Genomic DNA, 22594 nt, shown 5'->3' on the forward strand with positions numbered 1-22594 from the left:
TTTCTCCCTGCCTCTCTGTCTGTCTCAAAATAAATAACTCAAGTTAAAAAATTAAAAATTAAAAATATATTTAAAGAACTACAAGAGGAAGATGAGGGCCCAGCTGTCTTTTTGCCCCAGGGATTATTTTGGGAAGATCTGAGAGTACAATCCAGCTACTTCCACTTGTTTACCTCTTAGCATTAGCAGTAAAACAAAACAATATGGAGTACATTCCTCACATTTGCATAAAAATTTGCTCATCTCAGAGGCCTATTTGCTACCTATAATCCTCTGCAATATTTCAATGGATTCTATTGCATATTTATTCTTTACTGAACTCATTTATACTCTCAATATTGCAATCAAATAATTCAAATTCTTCTATTGGATCCAACATACCTTGTATTATTACTCCTGACAGGTTCTAGTATTAAAGGCCAGATGTTCTCTTAATAAATTTTCCTCATTCAGTCCTCATGGGAACTTTATAAAATCGACATTTTGTCTTGATTTTACAGATGAGGAAAGCAAGTACCACCAAGCTAACAGTACTTTGCTGAAGGTCACTGAGTTAAATTTACCTAACGGAATCTAAAGTGATTTAGGTTCTTGTGCCCCTTAAGGAAAAGGAGGGTATCAAATTTTTATCAATAGTCCTAATACAAAATCTGATAGTCAATAAAAATCTGCTTATTGAATGAATGTCTGACTTTCAAGCCATACTCATTAATGCTGATTTAAGGCAGCGTTCACAATGAGGTTCTGGGTTATTTTGGTCAAACTGGTGTATCTTGGGCAAATTAAAATTTAAAAGTATCATTTTGAATTAATTTAAGGTGATTTTCAAATACAACAATAAGTGTAAACAGTAACACTATTTTTCTTTATAACCTTTCTTTATGTAAGCTGGGAGTGTTTTTTAAAAATTTATTTTGAGTAGGGGAATGGATATTTAGCATTAAAGAAGATAAGGTTTTCCCATTATCGAAACAAGCATATAAATTAACATTTTGGTGTAACCTGTGGCTACCGCATTACAATGTAAGGATTTTATTTGCTCATACTATTTTCATCATTCTCACTTTTCCATATTAAATATTCTGCACCATTCTAGATAAGCACCAACTGAATTGCTTGAGTCCTAATTAAGTCTTTTGTAGGGGTCCTAATCTTGTAGAGGCCCATGTTTCTTTTGTCCTATCATATTCCACACAGAAGTATTAGCATTTCAATTTGCCTTTAATTTCTAACACTAACTTGAATTTCAATTGTGTATCAAGTCTTAGAACAGCCAGTCCAAAGAAAAGAGTTGTTAATATTATCATTTTCTATCAGAGGTTTTGTCTATAGACTACATGAAAAGAATTATTTATTGTAAATCTTGGTGACACTGCACCTTTACCAAATCACCAGTAGTAAAATAAGCTCCTTCAAATAAGGATACGACCACATTTCTCAAACTAAGAAAAAATGCTGAAAAGCTTCATAGTGAATTGACTTTCCCCCAGAATTAAAATACACTATGTTCAATTCAAGGCAATTATGACTTTCTTTTGTACATTCTATCACCCTCATTTAATGTGATCTCAAAATCCAGGTTCATTACTGGACTTTTTTAAAAAGATACTTGAGATGACAAATAGGCAGTGTGATAATCCTTGCCCTTAAAATTAAGAGGAAATATAGGAAAATAGGAAGAAAGTGTGATTAGGATTTGAAAACTATGTACATTACAATGTAAATCTATCTATGCATACATATGTAACATATTAACTTCTAAAAGAATCTTCCTAGTTAAATTTTTAAGAGATGTTTTACAGATAGGCATCAGAGCTTTCTTTCAGCACCGAGTTTTATCTAATGATTTAAATGGTTAGCAAAGGTAGAATAACAAACCAAGCCAATCTATTCCATAGTGAATAAAAAAATGCTGAAAACTAAACAGTAAATGCTTATATCATTATAACTACTAATAACAACACAATGACGATCAGGGAAGCCTTGGTACATTATATTGCCACTGCAGCAATGTATCAGATATTCACCACTGAAAATATGAGATTAAGTAATTACATCAAGCTTTAAGTGACTTCAGTACTTAAGATACTATAAAAATTCTCATATCAAAAGACGTTATCTTCTTATCTAGGAAAAAAGAGTGTTTCCTCCTTCCCCCACCTAGACCCAATGGATTCAATGAGAGTGATAAATTCTTGAATTTATATTATTAATCTGTAATATTTCCTTTCAGGATCTAGAACAGAGATATATTATATAAGTACAGGTTTGTCATATTCAAAACTGCAGTGACTAACTATTCAAAAAGAAAAAAGCAAACAAACTTACCAACTGGTTCCTTTTGATTTTGAAAGAGAATCTTGCTATTACTGCCATCCATGTTTGCCATGTTAATTGTGTTTCCATCTGTCCAGTAGAGTTTCCTTATTTTAAGACATATGGATTAAAAATATTAGATGTAGGCCTACTTGTTGACCAAAAACTTACACTGAAGAAGAAAGTTAATATCAACGTAAATTATTGGCTCAGGATGAATTATTTTTAGCAAATTGGTGAGACACTTGCCAACAGTAACACACAAGTCTGCCTCAGAAGAAAGTATCACTCCTGCTTTTTCCTGTCATTGAAGGACAATAATCTCACTTCCTTTTTCCTCCTACATTCACCTGAAATATCTATGACTATAGTAAATCATTTCTATGTAAAGTAATTCATTAAGATTGAATCTTCTTGGTTTAGAAAAACCAGATACCAAAGAAGAAAACAAAGTCACTTCAGCCATTCCCATTGAAAGCACTGGGGAGAAAGTATTTTAGCCCTACACAAGCTCTCTCCATGTGTATATGATGATTAGCCAGAAGGTGGGAGAATTTGAGCTACTTAGCAGTTATTATAACATCAGCATGCAGTAAATATGTTACTAATAACTGGTATTTGAAATGAAATCAGTGACTTTTCCTTGTACATCTTTTTTTTTTCTTTTTTTATTCTGAACTGTTACTCCTTAGAAACATAAATTAATAAAATGTTATAATAATATATAAAAACCTGATTTTATGCAGATACCAGAAATCTCTAAGCAGGGATCTCTTTTACAATTTTCATATTCACTTTTTTTTTTTTTACCGTATGGCTAATAATTCCTCTGAATTAAATACAGTTTTTATATAAAATCAAGGTAAAAATGTGTGAAACTTTGAAAAACTTTACAAGAAATAATCATACTTTACCCCCTGACTGGGTGAGCTGCAAGACACTGTGGCTTATCGATTCCATGGATAATTGAGGTTTTCAAAGAGCCATCTAGTCGTGCCACATTAATTTGTGTTTCATCAAATTCAGAGCTAACCCAATATAAATTACGTGAGACCCAATCCACTGCTAACCCTCTGATACTCTGAATATCTGTAAAACAGGAAAGAGAAAATTAAAAGTGAATGAAGTTTCTCATTCTTTTTGACTTTCCAAAGGAAGTTATTTTCTGTCTCAGGAAAATTTAATTTACAATTTAATTTGTTAGCTAAAATTGTACAAGATTGTAATCTCATTCCCTTATCAGCCCTTCTTAAGGCATGAATAATCATTAATGTCTTACTGTTGAGCCATTTGAAAACCTGAAGCAACAATTAGCATTGAAATTACACTAACACTCAGTGATTCACTAGTAAATACTTAGGAGCAGACACAGGCAGCAGTCTTATGGTCCAAGGTGACCAAAATTCAAATTAGAGTAACAGCTTTTTCAGTTGGTAGCACATCTTTCTAGTCAGGAGAAAGTACTTGCGGGCTGTCAACAAATGGGCTATTTTATGTTTGAAAGTGCCAATTTGTTCCTGAAATGAAATAAAACAATTCAACTTTCCTAAAACAAGATCACCAGAGTTGAACATCTTGCAAAATAGATAATTAACAGAAATGGACTGAGATATGAGCAAAGAAACAAAATCCTTTTAATATTCCTCCAACGTGGATTCTACAGAAATTACTAAAATCTAATTAAGTTTCGATTAATTCATTACTGCCAATATGAATATTTGGGTTGTTATTCCTTGATTATTTAATTAGGCATCTTTTAAAAAAAAGGATGGAATTTAGGCTTAAATACAATTGTATACTTTAATTAGAAACAAATCAAAATCAAGTGTTAAACATGATGGATCCTATGAAAGCTTTTTAAGGTATTTACTAGAAAATCTTTTTATCATATTAACATATAAAATAGGCCCATTTAGTCCCCAATCTGTGGCACGTGAATCCTCTAATTTGGTTTTGGCTTTATTTTACACAGTTCTGTTATTTTCAAGCATACTGAATGTCCAAAGCTCTTTAGACTAGTGTTACTCAAACTTGTAAGGCACCTGGAGACTGTTAAGAGGAAGATTCTGATGCAGTAGGTCTGGGAAGGGGCCTGGCATTTGGCAACTTCTAAATTGCTCCCAGGCACTGCTCCAGAGCAGTGGTTCCAACCCAAGTGCCGCTGGAACCACAGAGCAGCTGTTGCTGAACTCTCCACATTGTTAAATCTTCCATTTTTACCATTGTTAAAAGATGCCACAACGCTAGATTTTTCATGTGAAAGTGACAACACCAGATTTGTAAAATTTGGCAATTATTTCAAAATTTAAAAGAGCAAAATAGGACATGGAGACCTGGTGCTTCTAGGTCTGTTATACTGTCAGTATTGGCCCGGTAGGTTCCAGCGTCCGTGTATGTCTTCCCAAACCTGACAGAGCCTACTTTCTGCTCAAAATGCTCTTATTATTGCTAAATAACTTTTAATCACAGCTCCCTTAGAAGGTATCTTCCATGTTTTAATTCTCCTCTAATCAACAACCTTTCCTCTGCAAGTTACCTTTCATCATGAATTTACTGAAGAGTTGGTGAATCTCAAATGTCAACTTTATTTTTTTTTATTTTTTTTATTTTATTTATTTTTTTTTTTTAATTTTTTTTTTCAACGTTTATTCATTTTTGGGACAGAGAGAGACAGAGCATGAACGGGGGAGGGACAGAGAGAGAGGGAGACACAGAATCAGAAGCAGGCTCCAGGCTCTGAGCCATCAGCCCAGAGCCTGACGCGGGGCTCGAACTCACGGACCGCGAGATCGTGACCTGGCTGAAGCCGGACGCTTAACCGACTGCGCCACCCAGGCGCCCCTATTTTTTTTTGATCCAACACTAGAAATTTCTTTTTAGTTGTCCTCCTCTGGATCCCTCTTCTTGAGAAAAAGTACTACAACACCTCTGTAAGGCTAAACATGCCATGTCTGATACTTATTTATTTGCCTCATCCAGGATATTTATTCCTTCTTCTCCTTCACCCTCTGGACTTAATTGGTTGCTGAGAGACAGTCTTGCTATAATGAGAACACCTGGCTTCATGTTCTAGGTTGGGTGCCTATTTTTTGTCTTTAATCAAGTCACTTAAATTTCAGCCTCTATTCTTATCAGGAAAATGAGGCTAATTACAGATAATACATAGGATTGCTGGGAATATTACATTAGATGATGTTATTTATTCGGTTTAATGCAGGGTTGAAGGATATTTTGCCAATCCAATGACTTAATATTTTCTGCATTGTTTACCCTGGACTGCTTGGTATTGGCAAAAATAACACAGTATGTTTTTATTTTCTCTAAAATACATGTTTTCCAAAGGTTTTTGTTTTTATTTTTTGCCTGTTTCTGCTGCTCAAAATCCTTTTATTTATTTCTGATTGACTCTTAATCATATGGTCTAGAGAATACATTGCACTCCTACATTGGAAAGCATATTCAAATGTAAGCTATTAATACCTATTTAGTCCTTGTCAGTTCTATGGTTCATGCCCTCTCAAATCTATTTCTGTCTTTAAAATTGCAATAGCATCCATTCTTTTTCGTTATCCAACCAAATGATTTAGTTGCTGCCAGGTTATTTTTCTGACTGGAGAGTTCTGCATCATGACCTTTGTTTGTCCCAAAGATATTCAAGAGCTTTCAACCACTCAGAAAGTGATGTCTAAATTCCTTAGCCTGGCTTCCTGTATAATCTGAATATGACTACCTTCCCAACTTTGTTTTTCCACTATTTTTAACAAATTACCTTACACTTCAGTCATACTGATGTGTTTTCAGAATTCCAGACTTATCCTGACCTTTTGAACCTATAGGGCATTACCTGGAATCCATAACTTATTACATTTCCTTCTACCTGAATCTCACACAAAAGTAAGTAAGCAGATAGACAACATCACCCTTCAACCACAAAAACCTAATCAATTTTATGTCCTAGCCACAAAGTTTGTCTCTATCTACCTAACAACAGGACTGTATCTGGTCAATCCCTTTGTACTTAATGTGATGGTTATTTGCTGACATATTACTACTCTTATATATATTTCTTGCAGGTAGATTCCTTGCTAATATATCTTTATACTGCTGCTCCCCAAAATGTATACAACATTGCTTCAACATAAATATTTTTAATGAATTGATTAATAAATTCATGATATATATAATCTATAATTTTAAGGATATGTGACCTGAGCTAGAAATATCAGACAAGGTCCTCAAGTTCATTCTCAGGAGTATATATACAAATATATACTCAGCCAATATTAATTATCATTCTTTATCCTTACCTTTTTTCTACCCACCATTTAGAGTTTCTAATTACCAACTTTAAGTCTAAAATAAAACTTTTGTAGTTTTTGACCATTACTAAACCCATGTCTGTTTTTTATTTGTTTGTTTGTCTGTTTGTTTTTCAGAGAAACTTGGCAAATTCACCATAAGGGTGGAGTGGGATAAAAACTGCCATGTTTAATGAAAGTTTTCTTTCCTTGATAAAAATGTTAAAATACTATTTTGACTCTTAACTCTTGTTTTCAAATAAGTCAAAGACCTCTGAGCAAATTTCTCAGAGGACTCAATTTTCTATATTGAGGGACCTTTACCTTTTTTGAAAAGCCTTTACTGCAATAATATTCTCTGAAAAATGATAAATTATACTATTTAAATGATTTATCAAGATCACAAGACAGACAGGAAAGTCTCTAAGTGCTAACACAGACTTGTATGTTAGCTAAAACCAGAGAGGAAGGCAAATGGGAACACAGAGGCTGGTGCAGTTATAGGGACCAAAAGTTGAGAAATCAAATCAAGTGATAATCCAGAGATTCACGGATCATTAGTTGCTTAGTGCAATACAGATCAGTTCTTAAATGCATAGAGACTAGGAAAGCTGAACAAGAGAAATACCAGGTATATTAGAAGAGTATACATCCTCAATGATACAGGTGAATAGGAAAAAAATAAATCTCCCTGCTTGCTTAAAAAGGAGAATAATTGAGGGGAGCCTGGGTGGCTCAGCTGGTTAAACATCCAACTCTTGATTTCAGCTCAGATAATGATCTTGCAGTTTCTGTGTTCAAGCCCCGTACTGGGCTCTGTGCTCAAAGTGTGGAGCCTACTTGGGATTCTCTGTATCACCCTCTCTCTGCCCTTTTTTCTCTCTGTCTCTCTGTCTTTTTAAAGATTGATTTTTTTTTAAAGGAAAATAATTTAAAAATAAAAACAAAACTTGTTTTTGCTATTCTTTCTCTAAGTACAGAAAACAAAACTCAACAAAACCAAACCTAACCCAAACAAAACAAAAGAAATAAACAAAAACTTTAAGCATTAGTTTATATTGGGGCAACAGATGACTAGTCTGGTTGGATGGGGGACAAATCAAATGTAATTGATTTCCAGTTTATTGTGACTCTCTTTCCCTCCAGCAGAAGCAAATTCAAACCCTCTGTGGAAGAAAATATATTCCTCAATGTAGGCCCTCAGAATTCCCTAGATTGAGTTCATTCTCATAATAGATCAGAACACAAAAATAAAGCACACACAGAGAAATGAAACATAAGAGCAAGGATTAAGAGAAAACTTAACAATAGGTTTAAAACTCCAGAGCTTACCTGTTTTTACATTGTTGTGTGAGATAAAGAAAAATGAGAGGAATATTTTAAAGAAAAAAATATGCTTTGAAATAATAAGTCAATAATTTATTTTAAAAATACCCTTGGAAGACATAAATGATAACCAAAAAAATAACTTATAAATATTTTTTAAAGTAATATTAAAAAGAAACAATTTATTAAGTGGATTAACCAGCAGCTTAGATATAATTCAGGAATTGATACAAGACAAATTAAAAGAGTTATCCAGTGCCAACACAGAGAAACAAGAAGATTAAATGAGTTGGAGGTTAGAATGAAGTCTAGCACATCTAATCAAATTTTACAAAGGAGGAAATAGGCTAGGTTAGAGAAAATGGTCAGAGATAATATTTGAGGTGTTTTTTTTCCTCACTGAGCTGATAAAAAGACATGATCCCATAGGAAGTAGAACAGACTCTAGAGGCCTAAATAAAAACAATGCCATGAAGACAGAGAAAAAATGTTAAAAGCATCTTGAGAGAAAAGACACAACACCAAAAAAAGAATGATAGTTAGATAAACATGGAGATTCTCAATAGCAACAAAAAATGCAAAAGTTGTTGGAATAATATCTGTCAGCAAAGGGTTGAGAGAAAATAACTTGAAATTTGTACTCAACAAAATTATCTTTACAGCTACATCTCAACAATAACAAAAATATTTTTTATTTAAAAAATGGGTAAAGGAATGGAATAGTCATTTGTCCAGGGAAGATGTATAAATGGCCAAGAAGAACATGAAACGATGTTCAACCTCACTAACCATTAGGGAAATGCAAATCAAAATCACAATCAGAAACCACCTCACACCCATTAGGATGGCTACATAACAACAACAACAACATCCAAATGTTCACAAGGATGTAGAGACATTGGGACCTTTCTGTATAACGTTGGTAGGAATGTAACATGGTGCAGCCTCTCTGGGAAACTGCATGGCAGTTTCTCAAAAAAATTAAAAATAGAATTACCATAGAATCCAGCAGTTCCACGTCTGGGTATATACTCCCCAAAATCGAAAGCAGGGTCTTGAAGACACACTTATGGTCACAGCAGAATTACTGACAGTAGCCAAAAGGTACAAATAACCCAAATGTGCATCAATGGATGAATGTATAAAAATTGTGATACATATATAAAATGGAATATTATTCAGCCTTAAAAAAAATTCTGACACTTGCCACAATATGGATACACCTTGAAAATATCAAGCTGTGTAAAATAAACCCTTCACAAAAAGACAAATACTGTGTGATTCCACTTCTAAGAGGCATTTAGGGCAGTTAAATTCACAAAGGAAGTAGAATGATGGAAATTTGGGGAGTAAAATTACCTGGTGTTGGGAGGAGGGGGTATCAGGAGTTGTTGTTTAATAGCTATAAATTTCAGTTTTACAAGATGAAAGGAGTGCTGACGATTGGTTCACAATGTGAATGTACGTAAAACTACTGAATTATAAACTTACAAAGAGTCAAGATGATAAATTTTATGTGTATTTTACCACGATTAAAAAATACCTTCCAAAAACAAAAGCTAAATAAATATATTTTCAGAAAATATATCAGGTTATCACTAAACTAAAGGAATATTAAAGGATATAATCAGAAAAAGGAAAAATGATCAAAGAAAAAAAAGGCCTTAGATGAAAGAGTAATGGGGTAACCACATAAACTGGTTGAGGTGTAGATAAATCTAAATGAAAAAAATAAATAAATACAGCACAATGGTTGTCAATTCTCTGCTTATGAAATTTATTTTTTCTTTCTCTCTCACTCTCTCTTTTCTTTTTTTTCTCTTTCTTTTCTCTCTTCCTCCCTCCCTCCCTCCATGCCTCCCTTCCTTCCTTCTTTCCCCTATGCGGTGGACTTGCTGACACCAGCATCTTGGAGGTAGGCATAAATTAGGCTTTTACCCAAAATCATGTATGTCTTCAAAAAAGGAGGGGATCCCAATATTCATAATTTTCTGAGGAAAGATATGGTTATATCCAGTCAAAACTCATTTGAAATGAGCTTCTAGGCAATTACATATCTGTTCTAAGGGGCCATGTTAAAAAAAAAAAAGCAAATTGGTAATATCTTTGAAAGCTGTCTCAAGGGAACTTGATAAATATTAAACATCCCATTTGTTGCAACTATGAGAAACTATATACACACAAACACATATATTACCATATTTAATACACGGTATGCAAATTAAGAAACAGCCTAAGAAATAGAATATTACAAAACACTTTAGGAGCCTTCTATGTACACCCTAATTTTATGCTTCTTCAACTCTGAATACTTTAGTATTTATCATTGTCTTGTTTTGTTTGTTTGTTTGTTTTAGTTTTAACACATATATGTATCCCAAACCTATGTTGTTGTTGTTTTTCCTAGAGAATATACATCTCAATCTCCTAAACCTATAATTATTTGTATTTTAGATATGCTGCTGATTTGGGAAAATGTTTAAAGTAAGGCTGTCTCCTTTATTTTCATCTAGATCAATGTCTCCAATATCTTTCCAATTATCTGGTTAACTTCACCTCTCTCCCAGTCATTAGGTTCAATTACTTCTATATCTACCACACCCTTGGTGTCTGTCACCTTCTTATACCTCTCATTGTTGTAGTCTAATTTTTACTCTAGATTTAGAACATTTCTTAAGTTCCTAGCTGTAATTTTTTTAAGTTTATTTATTTTGTGTGTGTGTGTGTGTGTGAGTGTGAGAGAGAGAGAGAGAGAGAGAGAGAGAGAGAGAGAGAGAGAGAGGAGAGAGACAGGGAGAGAAAAAAAATCCAAAGCAGGCTCTGCATTGTTAGTGTGGAGTAGGATATGGGTCTTGATTCTACAGACCATGAGATCATGACCTGAGTTGAGATCAAGACTCTGATGCTTAACTGACTAAACCACACAGGTGCCCCTTTAGCTGTATTCTTATCTATAATTTATCATTTTTCAATATTTCAGATTTCTGATTTATCTTCAAAAGGGTCTGAATCACCTATAAACATCTATAAAAATTTTCAGTGATTTCCCATTGCCTTTAGAAAAAAAATACAAAAATACAAAACTGCTGCGCATCCTGACATAAGACCTTCTCTGATGTGCTGTCACATTAACCTTCTAAGTTATTCTTCTGGAAGGTCTAGCTACCGCTCACTACCTGCACCTTTCTAAATGGAAAGTGTCCAGAGCTTTGTACCTCCTGATATCTCAACCTGGATTGATCAAGCTACTGGTTCCCCAAAGGTCTAGTTTGAATATTCCTTCCTAAGGTAATTAGGTAATTACTTAGGTAATTCCATATAATAACTTCATACTCCTTGTGCTAATTTCATAAGTAGCTGACACCCTTATTAAGCTTCATATTTCATTTAGCCTTATATTTTAGTTAGTTGTTTATATCTCATTCTTTTACCAGATATGAAGCTCCCTGAGGTTATGAACTGTCTTAACTAAATAAAGCCATGTTTCTACCCATCTAATGTTCCACATATAGAATCCATACATATATAAAGCCTATGGGGAAAAAATAAAAGAAAATTCTATTCTTCTAACTAAAAGGTAAAGAATAAAGATAGGAAGTATGACTCAATTAGCACACATTGCTGTAGATACATAGTTCTCAATGAAATGGCATTTATAGGTGTGATTTTGCCTTTCTTTGTTTCTTTTCTTTCCTCTTTTTTTTTTTTTTTAAATCACAGATGTTGACATTCTTCCATAAAAGGCTTTCCTGGGTGAAAGTGAAAATTGAAATCCCACTCAGAAAGAGGCAAAACAACAGATGTTCCCTATCCAAACTTTCTACTTTAATTCAAGGCCTGGTTCCAAAATCTAGATCTCACTGTTATTACTGACCTGTTTTCATTTCTTTCAATCTCTCTGGACCAATTTTCATAATAGTTTTTTTTTCTAAGCATTTTTATTACCATATTAAATATGGTGTTTTGCAAAATAGAGGGAATGAGTGAATCGTTAGTACTCACTGACAAAATAATTGTTGGCAGAAGTGGATAACAATTTCAAATAATAATGGAAATCTACTCTGAAATAGGTCCAATTAGATTCAAAGTATCATTGAGAATTAAATTTTATATAGTAGCAATGTGATCAAAAGGTTGGCATTTAAAGTGGTTTATATTTTTGTAGTTAAAAAAGCATATGATTATATGATAATTTCCTACCATGTAAGAGAATGTTCTTTATAAATAGATATACTTCTAATTCATATTAATCTTCCTTTTGTTCATTTTAGCATCTGCTTAACTCAACTTAACAGTCCAGTTCATTCAGATGGTAGATGACTCTAGTACTAAAAAATACTTTGCTGAATCAATTGTATTTGCCCAAAGTTGAGTCCTTAATTTTCCAAAAATGAAAAATTTATACTTTACCTTAGAATAATGAGGCACACCAGGAGATTTTCCTAATAAAAAACAAAATTTTATTGACAGTAGCTTGGAATCTAATAAAACTGCCAACATATTTCTAAAATCTTTTTCTCATATTTCAGAAAACCAGTAAAACTGTTGACACTGGGATGGAGTGACCCCCAACTTCACCCAGGTACTACTAAATGACTCTGCAGAGTATGCTGAGTGTATATTCAGTGAACATTGGAAAGAAATATTTGTACAAACCATGTGGTTACAATAAAGTTTCTGCTCTCTACTTGCTGAAGTTCCTTATTTGTAAAAGGAAGGGATTCTCAGGAGGAAACATAGCACAACTTTAGAGTCAAAATTCAATTAGGATGTAACAAAGCTCTGGTATTTTCTAGCATGGCAAACCTGAATTAAATGCCTCCTCATTTTTAAAAGCAAAAAGTAACATTTACCTCAAAGCACTGTATGGAGAATAAACGATAGATGAAAGAGGAATAGATACAAATGTGAAACTCAACTGTCTTACTCCCGGTCTGTATAAGGAACTTTAAGGTGTATTAACTAATGTCTTCTTTTTTTTTCTTCCTATGTTAATTGTAAGTGAATTTCTTGTCATGTTATTTAGAGCTTGGGGAGGGACAATCTTGTATCCAGTAAAGTACAATAATCCCGGGTAAGATTATGAACATTCAGGAGAGGCATATGAGTATAAAAGGACAACACCCAGCCACTTGGGATGAAGTCCCAAATTCTCTTATTGTAGGGTAATGAGGATGATGGGAGCTGTAATCATACAGTCCTAAGTATGAATGTGCCCCCATTGTTTCCTCATTTTATTTCTGAGACAGAGTTTTAGCTTTTAGGACTTTAAGCTTTCTCCTCTGCAGAACGAAAGTAATTCTTAATTACAGGTTTGGAAAGCTTATATGAGATAATGGTGCTTGTCCCATTAATGGCAGCTGATATTACTTATCACATCAGAAAAATAAACCTGAAAGTATAAATAATTGATAAATATTTGGATCAAGCAGTGACTCAAGTATAAGAATTAATTACCACCAGAGAGTCAGGCCACAGACCACTAGCAAGAATATTTGCCATGAATTGTTAGTTACTTTTTCTTAGAATAAAATTATTTTTGGTTTTTGTGAAAGGGACAAATATACATACGGTAATAAATATTTGTTAATTTATACTATGAATGAGCCTACAGTCATGTGTTAGTATTTATGCTTATAATGAAGTGTACCTTGTACAAGTCGGCATAACAAATAGCTCTTGTAGGTAGTACATAAATTAAGAATAGCTTAGTACTGGGGCGCCTGGGTGGCGCAGTCGGTTAAGCGTCCGACTTCAGCCAGGTCACGATCTCGCGGTCCGTGAGTTCGAGCCCCGCGTCAGGCTCTGGGCTGATGGCTCAGAGCCTGGAGCCTGTTTCCGATTCTGTGTCTCCCTCTCTCTCTGCCCCTCCCTCGTTCATGCTCTGTCTCTCTCTTTCCCAAAAATAAATAAACGTTGAAAAAAAAATTAAAAAAAAAAAAAAAAGAATAGCTTAGTACTTCAGGATATGGAGAATGACAAAGCAGGGAAACTATTTCTAGACCCCTTCATGAAGGCTTGACCCAAAGAGCTTCAGTGTTTTTCTGAAAAAAAAAAAAAAAAAAAAAAAATGGTCTGCTTGGGGCAATAGACAAATGTAGAGTCTGATTTTTGAAGCAAGTTTCACATTAGACTTAGGCTAAGGAAGATAAGGAAAGAAAGCATCTCTCAAGAAAAAGTCCAGTAGAGGAAGGATAGCAAAGTAAGAAAATACAGAGGCTGACATGTAAGAAGTAAGAGAAAGGTCAGACAGACATTCTTAGGGAATCTAAAAGATGAAAGGATAAAATAAAGTACAATTACTGGCAGGATTTGAGATACTTTGATGAGCTCACAAGCTGAACTGTCAAAAGTCCATCTCAAGCTTTCTAATAATGGAAAGATAAATCAGGCCTTAACAAGGTTTCACTCTGGAAGAAAGGAAATCACAACTTCATTCAACTTGTAGGGTAGCCAGAAATGAAGGACTTATCCTTGACAATGCCTATTCCTCAACTTTCATATCCAATTAAGTTCCTTTATATTTTCACTCTTTGATATTTCTATAATTCTCCCACATTTCTTGATCTCTATTGTTTCCTTTCTAGTCCAGGTTTCTATCACTTCTTACTAAAGCCACTATAGCAGCCAGTAAACTAGTCTCCCAGAGTCCATGGCCCACCTACCCCCTACCCGAGACCTCTTCAATTCTCTACTAAATCTAAAAGCTAGACTATCTTTTCCAAAGGCAAACCTAACTATATAGCTGTGCCCTCCTTAAAACACTTCCTTAGTTCTCACTATTTTCAGTACTAGCATAAAAATCAACAACCTGTAAAGGCTGGAGTTATTTGGTTTCTATTTATTTCTTTACCTCCATCAACCTGTATATAGTGTGTCCTCTTGTTCTATGCTCAGTCAATACTGATCCTCTTTCAATTTCTTATCTTATATAAAGTATTCCAATATTTGTCAAAATAACTGAATTAACGATTGTTGATCCTAATGAATATATGTATTGTTAGTTAGAAAATTTCATGGCTCAATTTTTGGTTAATAATTATAAATAGAGTTTCTTAAATGAAAATAAGTCTTTGAGATTTTCTCAAAGACAAACTCCAAATTACTACTGGCTATCAATCTATAATTACAGACAGAAAATTGTCCCCATATTTTCCTGAGGTATCACGTCTTTTACTTCATACAGTTCACAAAGCTTTTTGGTAAGGATTTCTCATTCATGATAAAGTGCTTAACAATTTTCTGTTAGACATTGATGAATTTCTTATGAGAAGATCACCTGACAGTCAGTCTCGGGAAGCACCTAATGTCCTTCAACTGATCTTTCAAGGTGTTTAACTGATCTTTCAAGACCATTACCTAGTCTAACAGTGGTTATCCAATCATTCCATCTTACCTCTATAAAAAAAAAAAAATCCTATACAAAGAAGAAATCTTTGCATTAGCCTTTTTAGAAAGGTTCCTCTCTTATGGCAAGTTTGAAATAAATATTTGAATAAGCTTATAACCAATTCATTTAAGTTGCCTTAACAGTACTAAACTTAGATGAGTAAAGAGCTAGCATAAATAAAAAAGCACTTTAGTGGTCAAATACTCTCAGATCTACTAGTGGTACTCAAGCTAGCTTTCTAAGTATGATATGTGGAAAACTCTTGAAAACCAGTGAATTTAAAACCTGTACTTCTTATTGCTTTCACTAAGGGATTGATCCTTGTTCAAATAAAGCCTGATTTAAAATTTTTAGTATGCTTCAAAACATGAGAGTTTGCTATATCTATATGGATTACTGATCACCCTTTCTTCTATCTTTTTCCAAATCACACTGTCATGCTTATGGAGCAGGAAATTGAACAGGCATGTCTTGTTTGGTTTTGCAGTCGTGAAAAAGAGCAGATACTCAATTAAGTTACACTAAAATAACAACAACAACAACAACAACAGACCAAGAAATCACACTTTAACAAAATTTTTAAAAAGATTAGGATAATTCAATGTTAAATATTTAGAGTTTAACCACTGCATTTGCATGTTGTTTCACTTCACTTCAACTATGTTTTCCATTTTGGGGAAGTTACTTGTTTTTTTAATGGCTAAGTTAACACATTTACCAGTAACCTATGATTCCACCTGCTAGGTCAGGAGGTGGATATGAATAGTCTTATTTGTGGAGTCTAGTTCTGTAGAAATTTATGCAAAATAAGTTGATAATAAGCTTGATTCAGAGAGGGAAACCCAGTCCTTTCCAAAGTCCTATATTTTCCGTGTGGCCTAACTATAATTCCCCCATCAGCAGAAAGGAATCTTCAAATATGTTTGTTTAGAAGTCTGTAAATTTTAAGGAGATCCCTTTTGAATTTTTTTTTCCTTTGAAACTAAATTTCTAGTTATTAGAGTACAATGTGCAACATAATTATAGCATTCTACAATTGCTAAGACATAGCATATTATTAAATCTCTGAATAATCAATTCCAACTTTCAATTAACAACATAGAATTGGATAATAGAAAAAAGAATAAAAAAGAGACTTGTGATTATTACAAATTGAGTAACATTTTTTAAGGTGTATTTTGCAAACCTCTTACCTCTTGAAATAACAGTTTCTAATCCAGTTCCATTAATAAAAGCCCGCTTAATGGTTTGTGTTTTAATATCTGTCCAGTATAAACGTTCTTCAGATGCATCAAAGTCTATCACAGTAACGTCATCAATGTCAGGGACTGTAAAGGCCGTGATAAAGTTAAAATATGGATTATCAATATCCACTCCTCTGATTTCAGAACGCCTTGCATATAGAAGAAATTTTTTCATTTCTAGAAAAGAAACAGAAATAAGTGTTTTCCTCTTAAAAGCTTGCCAAGTTTGAAGCAATCTAGAAATTCTAAAATATTAATTGTTGATGACTTAATAGAATTTTACCACCAGAAAATCATAATCAAGATTTGATGGGCAGAAATGACTTATCTATTATTTAAATTAAAATACTTAATAGAAACAAATGTAAAACAACTTAGAATCCTTGCCATTATTTTTCTTTTGTTAGAAATGACAGGAAATTCTCAGCAATTTGATCTTAGAATTTTAAACAATTGCTAAAACACATGAACTCTACAAATGTCAAACAACCATATTTATTCTTTGTATATTTTAGAACAATAATGCATTGCATTAACTGATTTTTGAAGAAATCAAAGAGTATTTTTTCTATACTATCTCTGAGTAAAACAAAATTAAGCATGGATTTAAAAGTCATGTTCACATTTTCCCTATCAAAATTCAGGTTCAAATAATGTTAAAGCATGCTTTCTTACAAAGTTTTATAAATCTGTAGTAACATTGTGAGTGATGTTGCATCATTTTCCTTCCATAGGCATTTTTCTTGAACAGAGTTTATAAAATAGGAAATAAAATAGAAGAAGTCACAGATATTCTATTATTTCATTGCTCTCTTTGAGATTATTGTTGTTGAGATATGCTATGATTATATAAAATTAATTAAATCGACATGTACCTAAATTCCTAAGTGAAGATTTTGTGAGTATATTCTTTTCTGTCCTTAAAGGTAAGTGCTCTGCAAATAAAAATTACTTAAAAGTAAAATAAAACAGAAAAACTCCACAGTCTGATTTCATTCACGAATTTCATTATCATTTTTTTCTAGTTTAAATGTGCTGTTTAAATATTTTTTAGGAATACTTCAAAGTTACCCATTTTACTTCACTTCTCACCCCTTCAAGTCGATAATCCCCTATAAAATGATGTGAAAATAACTTTAGAAGAGCAGGAAGAGATTAAAACTATTGAGTACCTCTTTGTTACATGGGTTACCTACATCATCACTTTCTGAAAATGCACTTTCACTTACAAATCTCCCTGTTTTGTAGAGATAAATTCTGCTAACACACTAAATCAGAAAGTGGCAAGAAAAAAATGAATAAGGTAATAAATAGCAAAGTGCAATATATCACATATTTAAAGAATTTGTCAGTCTTCCCCAAAGTAGATGAATCATCAATAGAGTCTGGAAATAGCACTACCTCAAATGTTTTTAAGGACATTAAAAATATCTTTTGGCTCACTTTGAGGAAAATCTTAATGCTAATACAATTTGAGAGAATTCAATTTAAATTTTAGATGAGAACTCCAAGAAATTTACCATAGCAGGTCTTCTTGTCTGAGGAAAGCTTCATCAAGTGGGGGCACGCACAAGCAGCACTCCTATTATGATTGATCAGACACATGTGAGAGCAGGGGCCTTTGCCGTCATTAGCTGCACAGGGATTGGTAGCTGTAATTACACAGTGAAATATTAACAGTGAAAAAGAAAAAATATATATCTATTAGGGAACCTCTGAGGTTGACAAGGGTTATTCACTTAACGATTCAAAGTGAAGTTCCTATGTAGCACCCATTACTACGGTGATTAATATGACAATAACAATCATATGTAGCAATTACATTAATAAAAACATTTTTCCTCTTCAAAGATAACAACTAAGTTAATTCCCTCAATTTTCTGTAAGTTGAAGTGTATGAATCCTATTGCCTTAGAAGCAAAGACTTTTTTAAGGATTTTGTCTGAGAAAAAACAAACAAAACAAAACAGGAATAATGATTCAGTTTAGTTTATAATAAACTAAAATAAACCATAATCCAGGAATTGGGTGCATCAATGGATGTTTTTATTTTCCTAACCTACCATATAGATCCCATTCTTGCCTTAGCACAGCACTCTTACTGTTTCCCTAGGAAACTATTGTTGTTGTATATATATCCTTTCTTCAAGCCATACCCTTTTTATAAAATCAGAGGCCTAAGTGAAGGAATGTTGATCTTCCTTCATTATTAAGACATCTACTTCTTTTTTTTTCTTTTTTTTTTTTGGTACTAACAGATTGAAGTTTCTTCCACATACACAGATTAGCTAAACTTTATTGTATAAGTAAGTTATAGTATATTCAAATATAGGATGGAATATTAAATTTTATAGTTCAATATCACCGTCTTATTCTTTTTGTGTTTCTTGTCCTGGAATTATGCCTTTTGAATATGATTTTAATCTCAGTTGATCAATAACTCTTCTTTTAAATCTTATTTTTGTAAACCATATCTAGTAGAATAAGGATACTAAATTAAAGACAGAAAAGTGTTACAACTTCTGATCCCAACTTCTGATTCAAACTATTTTATATTCCTAACAAGTGGACCTACTATCCAGAGTTCTTTTAAAGCACAAAGAATAAAAATCAATGCATTATAATAAAACTGTACAGGATATGAGAAATTAACTGTACTTGATAGACAATGTGACTTGTGTCAATATTTAGCAGCCTCCCTAAGGTAATGAAAATAATCCATGTCTTTGAATTTGATTAAAAATAAATAAATAGGCTGCCTGGGTGGCTCAGTCAGTTAGGCATCTGACTCTTGGTATGGGTTCAGGTCATAATCTCACAGTTTGTGTGTTTAAGCCCTACATTGGCTCTGTGTTGACAATGCAGAGCCTGCTTGAGATTTTCTCTCTGCCCCTCCCCCACTATCTCTTTCTGTCTCTCTCTCAAAATAAATAAATAAATAAACTTTAAAAGCAAGCAAACAAATAAAATAAATGGAAATGAAAGACACAGAAATATTTTCCTAAGAAAATCAATTAAGGAGAGATTTTAAGATGGTGGCATAAAGGCTTCCTGAACTCACCTCCTTCCATGAACACAACAAATCTACAGCCATATATAGAACAACTCCCTATGAAAAGGACCTGAAAGCTAGCCAAACAGCACCTCCATAGCAAAGAATAAAAAGGCCACACTGAGACAGGTAGGAGACAGAGAGACATGGTTTCAGAAGAAATCACACCCCAGGCACTGCAAACCACAGTCAGGAGGGATCTCATTTATAGAACTTGTCCCTGAAAAGTGAGTAGTTTGTGTCCCACACCAGGCAACCCAACCGTTGGCAACTGCATTGAAGAGATGAGCCCCTAACACAGCTGTCTTACTTCCATAGGTTTACTTCCAGGAAAATCATAGTGCTATAGGGAATGGAAAATCCACTCTTAAATGGCTGACACACAAACCCAATCACCCTGGAACCAGCATTAAAGCAACAGTTTGAAGCTTTTAGACCATATGAAAGGAAGCTTATTTGTTAATCTTAAACACTCTGTCAGAGAGGCAGTGATATGATGAGACCCTCTCTAAGGACAGAGATTTTCGCAGGTGCCATTTTGCATTTTCCTCCTGCCTTATTGTTGCTAGAACTAGCAGGTGCCATTGTTGCAATCCCTCTCACCTCTTCACCCCTCACTGCTAGCTCAGTCATATTACACTGATCCCACACACCATAGCCACAGCCCACCCGCCCAGACCTAGCTGATCAGCCAAACATTCCACCCCCATGTACTGTAGCCACTGACTGTCTCACCACAGCTGGCAGGTATGTACAGCCCTCACAGGAGACAGCACTTGAGAATCTGGTTTTGTGGATAGGGGTTACATTTCTGGGCCTCATGGGTATGAAACATTTGGAGAAACAGACATTGACAGGCTACCAGCCACAGGACACTGCATAAATAGTAGACTGAAACACTCCCTCAGGATTTGTGTGAAAAAGGCCTATTTTCTTGTTCTGTAGCTTCAGTCTGAACATATCCAGAGATCAGAGGTGCCCCTGGGAACCTAAATAGAGAAACACCACACTAGTGCCCACTCTGTTCCTACTCACACCTTAGTGATATCTCCCAGAGAAGAGATTATGCATATATCTAAAGCCATAATTTTTACAACTGTTGCCCAGATCCCCCAAGTTTGAAAGTCAGTGTGGTTTATGATTATGAACCCATAAGACTATATTTACAGCCTTAAAAGCTGCTGCCTGAGGATCTGGCTTACAATTAGTCTGAGAGTATGCACTAAGATTCCTCCCTTTAGAACACTGACAGGTCTTGGCACACCCTCAACAACTGGGACCTCTGAAGAATGAATTAGGCTACTTAAATAATCACAAAGGTCTGAGAAACAACCAACAGTGAAAAAAATAGTTTGAACCTTAAGTTTATCTACTATGCAAGTTCACTCCTTTAAGACTAAGGAAGACAGCAATTTTACCCCATACAAAACAAATAAACAAACAAACCAAAAACAAAAACAAAAAAAACAAAAAAAGCAAAACACACAAACAAACAAAAAAAGAAACAGGATCAAGCAAAATGAGGAGACAGAGGAATATGCCCCAAATAAAAGAATAAGACAAAACCCCAGAAGAAGATCTTAATGTAGCAGAGGTAAGTAATCTACCACATAAGAGTTCAAAGTAATGTTCATAAAGATGTTCACTGAACTCTGGAGAATGGATGAACATAGTTAGAAAGGGATAGAAAAATAACACAGTACCAAAGGCAGTCACAGACATTATAAAACAATAAAATAGCTGAAATAAAAAACACACTAGAGGAGTTCAACATAAAACTAGATTAAGTAGAAGAATGGATAAGCAACCTAGAAGACTAGGCAGTGGAAATGACCCAATCAGTAGAGGAGAAAGGAAAATAATAATAATAATTAATAACAATAATAATAATAATAATAATAATGATAATAAAAATGAAGATAGGTTAAGGGACCTGTTCAACAACACCAAACAGAATAACATATTCATTATAGGGGTCCTAGAAGGAGAAGAGAGAGAGAAGAGTAGTAGTTAGTTTATTTAAATTAATAATGACTGATCAAAACAGTAAGGTACTGGCACAAGAACAGACACATAGATCAATAGAACAGAATAGAAAACCCAGAAATGAACCCAAAATTATTTGGTCAACTAATCTTTGACAAAGCAGCAAAGAATATCCAATGGGGAAAAAGACAGTCTCTTCAACAAATATTGGAAAATATGAACAACATGTAAAAGAATGAAACTGGACCACTTTCTAACAACATACACAAAAATAAATTCAAAATAGATGAAAGACCTAAATTTGAGACAGGAAACCACCAAAATTCTAGAGGAGAACACAGGCAGTAACCTGTTTGACATTGGCCATCGCAACTTCTTGCTACATATGTCTCCTGAGGCAAGGGAAACAAAAGCAAAAATAAACTATTGGGACTTCATCAAGATAAAAAGCTTCTGTGCAGTGAAAAAAACAATCAACAAAACAAAAAGGCAACCTTTGAAAAGGAAGAAGATATTGGCAAATGACATATCTGACAAAAGGGTAGCATTCAAAATATATAAAGAATTTGTAAAAGCCAACATCCAAAAAGAAATAATCCACAAATGGGCAGTAAACATGAACAGATATTTTTCCAGTGAAGATATACAGATGGCTAAGAGACACATGAAAAGATGCTCAACATCACTGATCACCAGGGTAATACAAATCAAAACTACAGTGAAATATCACCTCACACCCGTCAGAATGGCTAGAATCAACAACACAAAAAACAACAGGTATTGGCAAGGATGTGAAGATAGGGAAACTCTCTTGAACTATTGGTGGGAATGCAAACTGGTGCAGCTATTGTGGAAAACAGTATGGAGGCTCCTCAAAAAGTTAAAAATAAAACTACTCTACAACCCAGCAATCCCACAACTACATATTTACTCAAAGGATACAAAATTACTGATTGGAAGGGATACGTGCACCTCAAGATTT

General features: G+C 33.9%; 1 protein-coding gene across 4 annotated transcripts in view; it reads right to left on the reverse strand.

The window, feature by feature from the left end:
* The window catches only part of LRP1B (LDL receptor related protein 1B), a 1910230-nt gene that overhangs the window by 590468 nt on the left and 1297168 nt on the right, over nt 1–22594 (reverse strand). For all 4 annotated transcript variants that reach the window (XM_045479681.1, XM_045479680.1, XM_045479683.1 and 1 more), the window contains exons 28-31: nt 18095–18226; nt 16524–16751; nt 3231–3405; nt 2329–2423 (exon numbers count right to left, since the gene is read on the reverse strand). In XM_045479681.1, the coding sequence (XP_045335637.1) occupies nt 2329–2423; nt 3231–3405; nt 16524–16751; nt 18095–18226 (630 nt within the window). The remainder of the gene's footprint in view (nt 1–2328; nt 2424–3230; nt 3406–16523; nt 16752–18094; nt 18227–22594) is intronic.

The sequence above is a fragment of the Leopardus geoffroyi genome, chromosome C1, assembly GCF_018350155.1.
Source record: "Leopardus geoffroyi isolate Oge1 chromosome C1, O.geoffroyi_Oge1_pat1.0, whole genome shotgun sequence".
NCBI lineage: Eukaryota > Metazoa > Chordata > Mammalia > Carnivora > Felidae > Leopardus > Leopardus geoffroyi.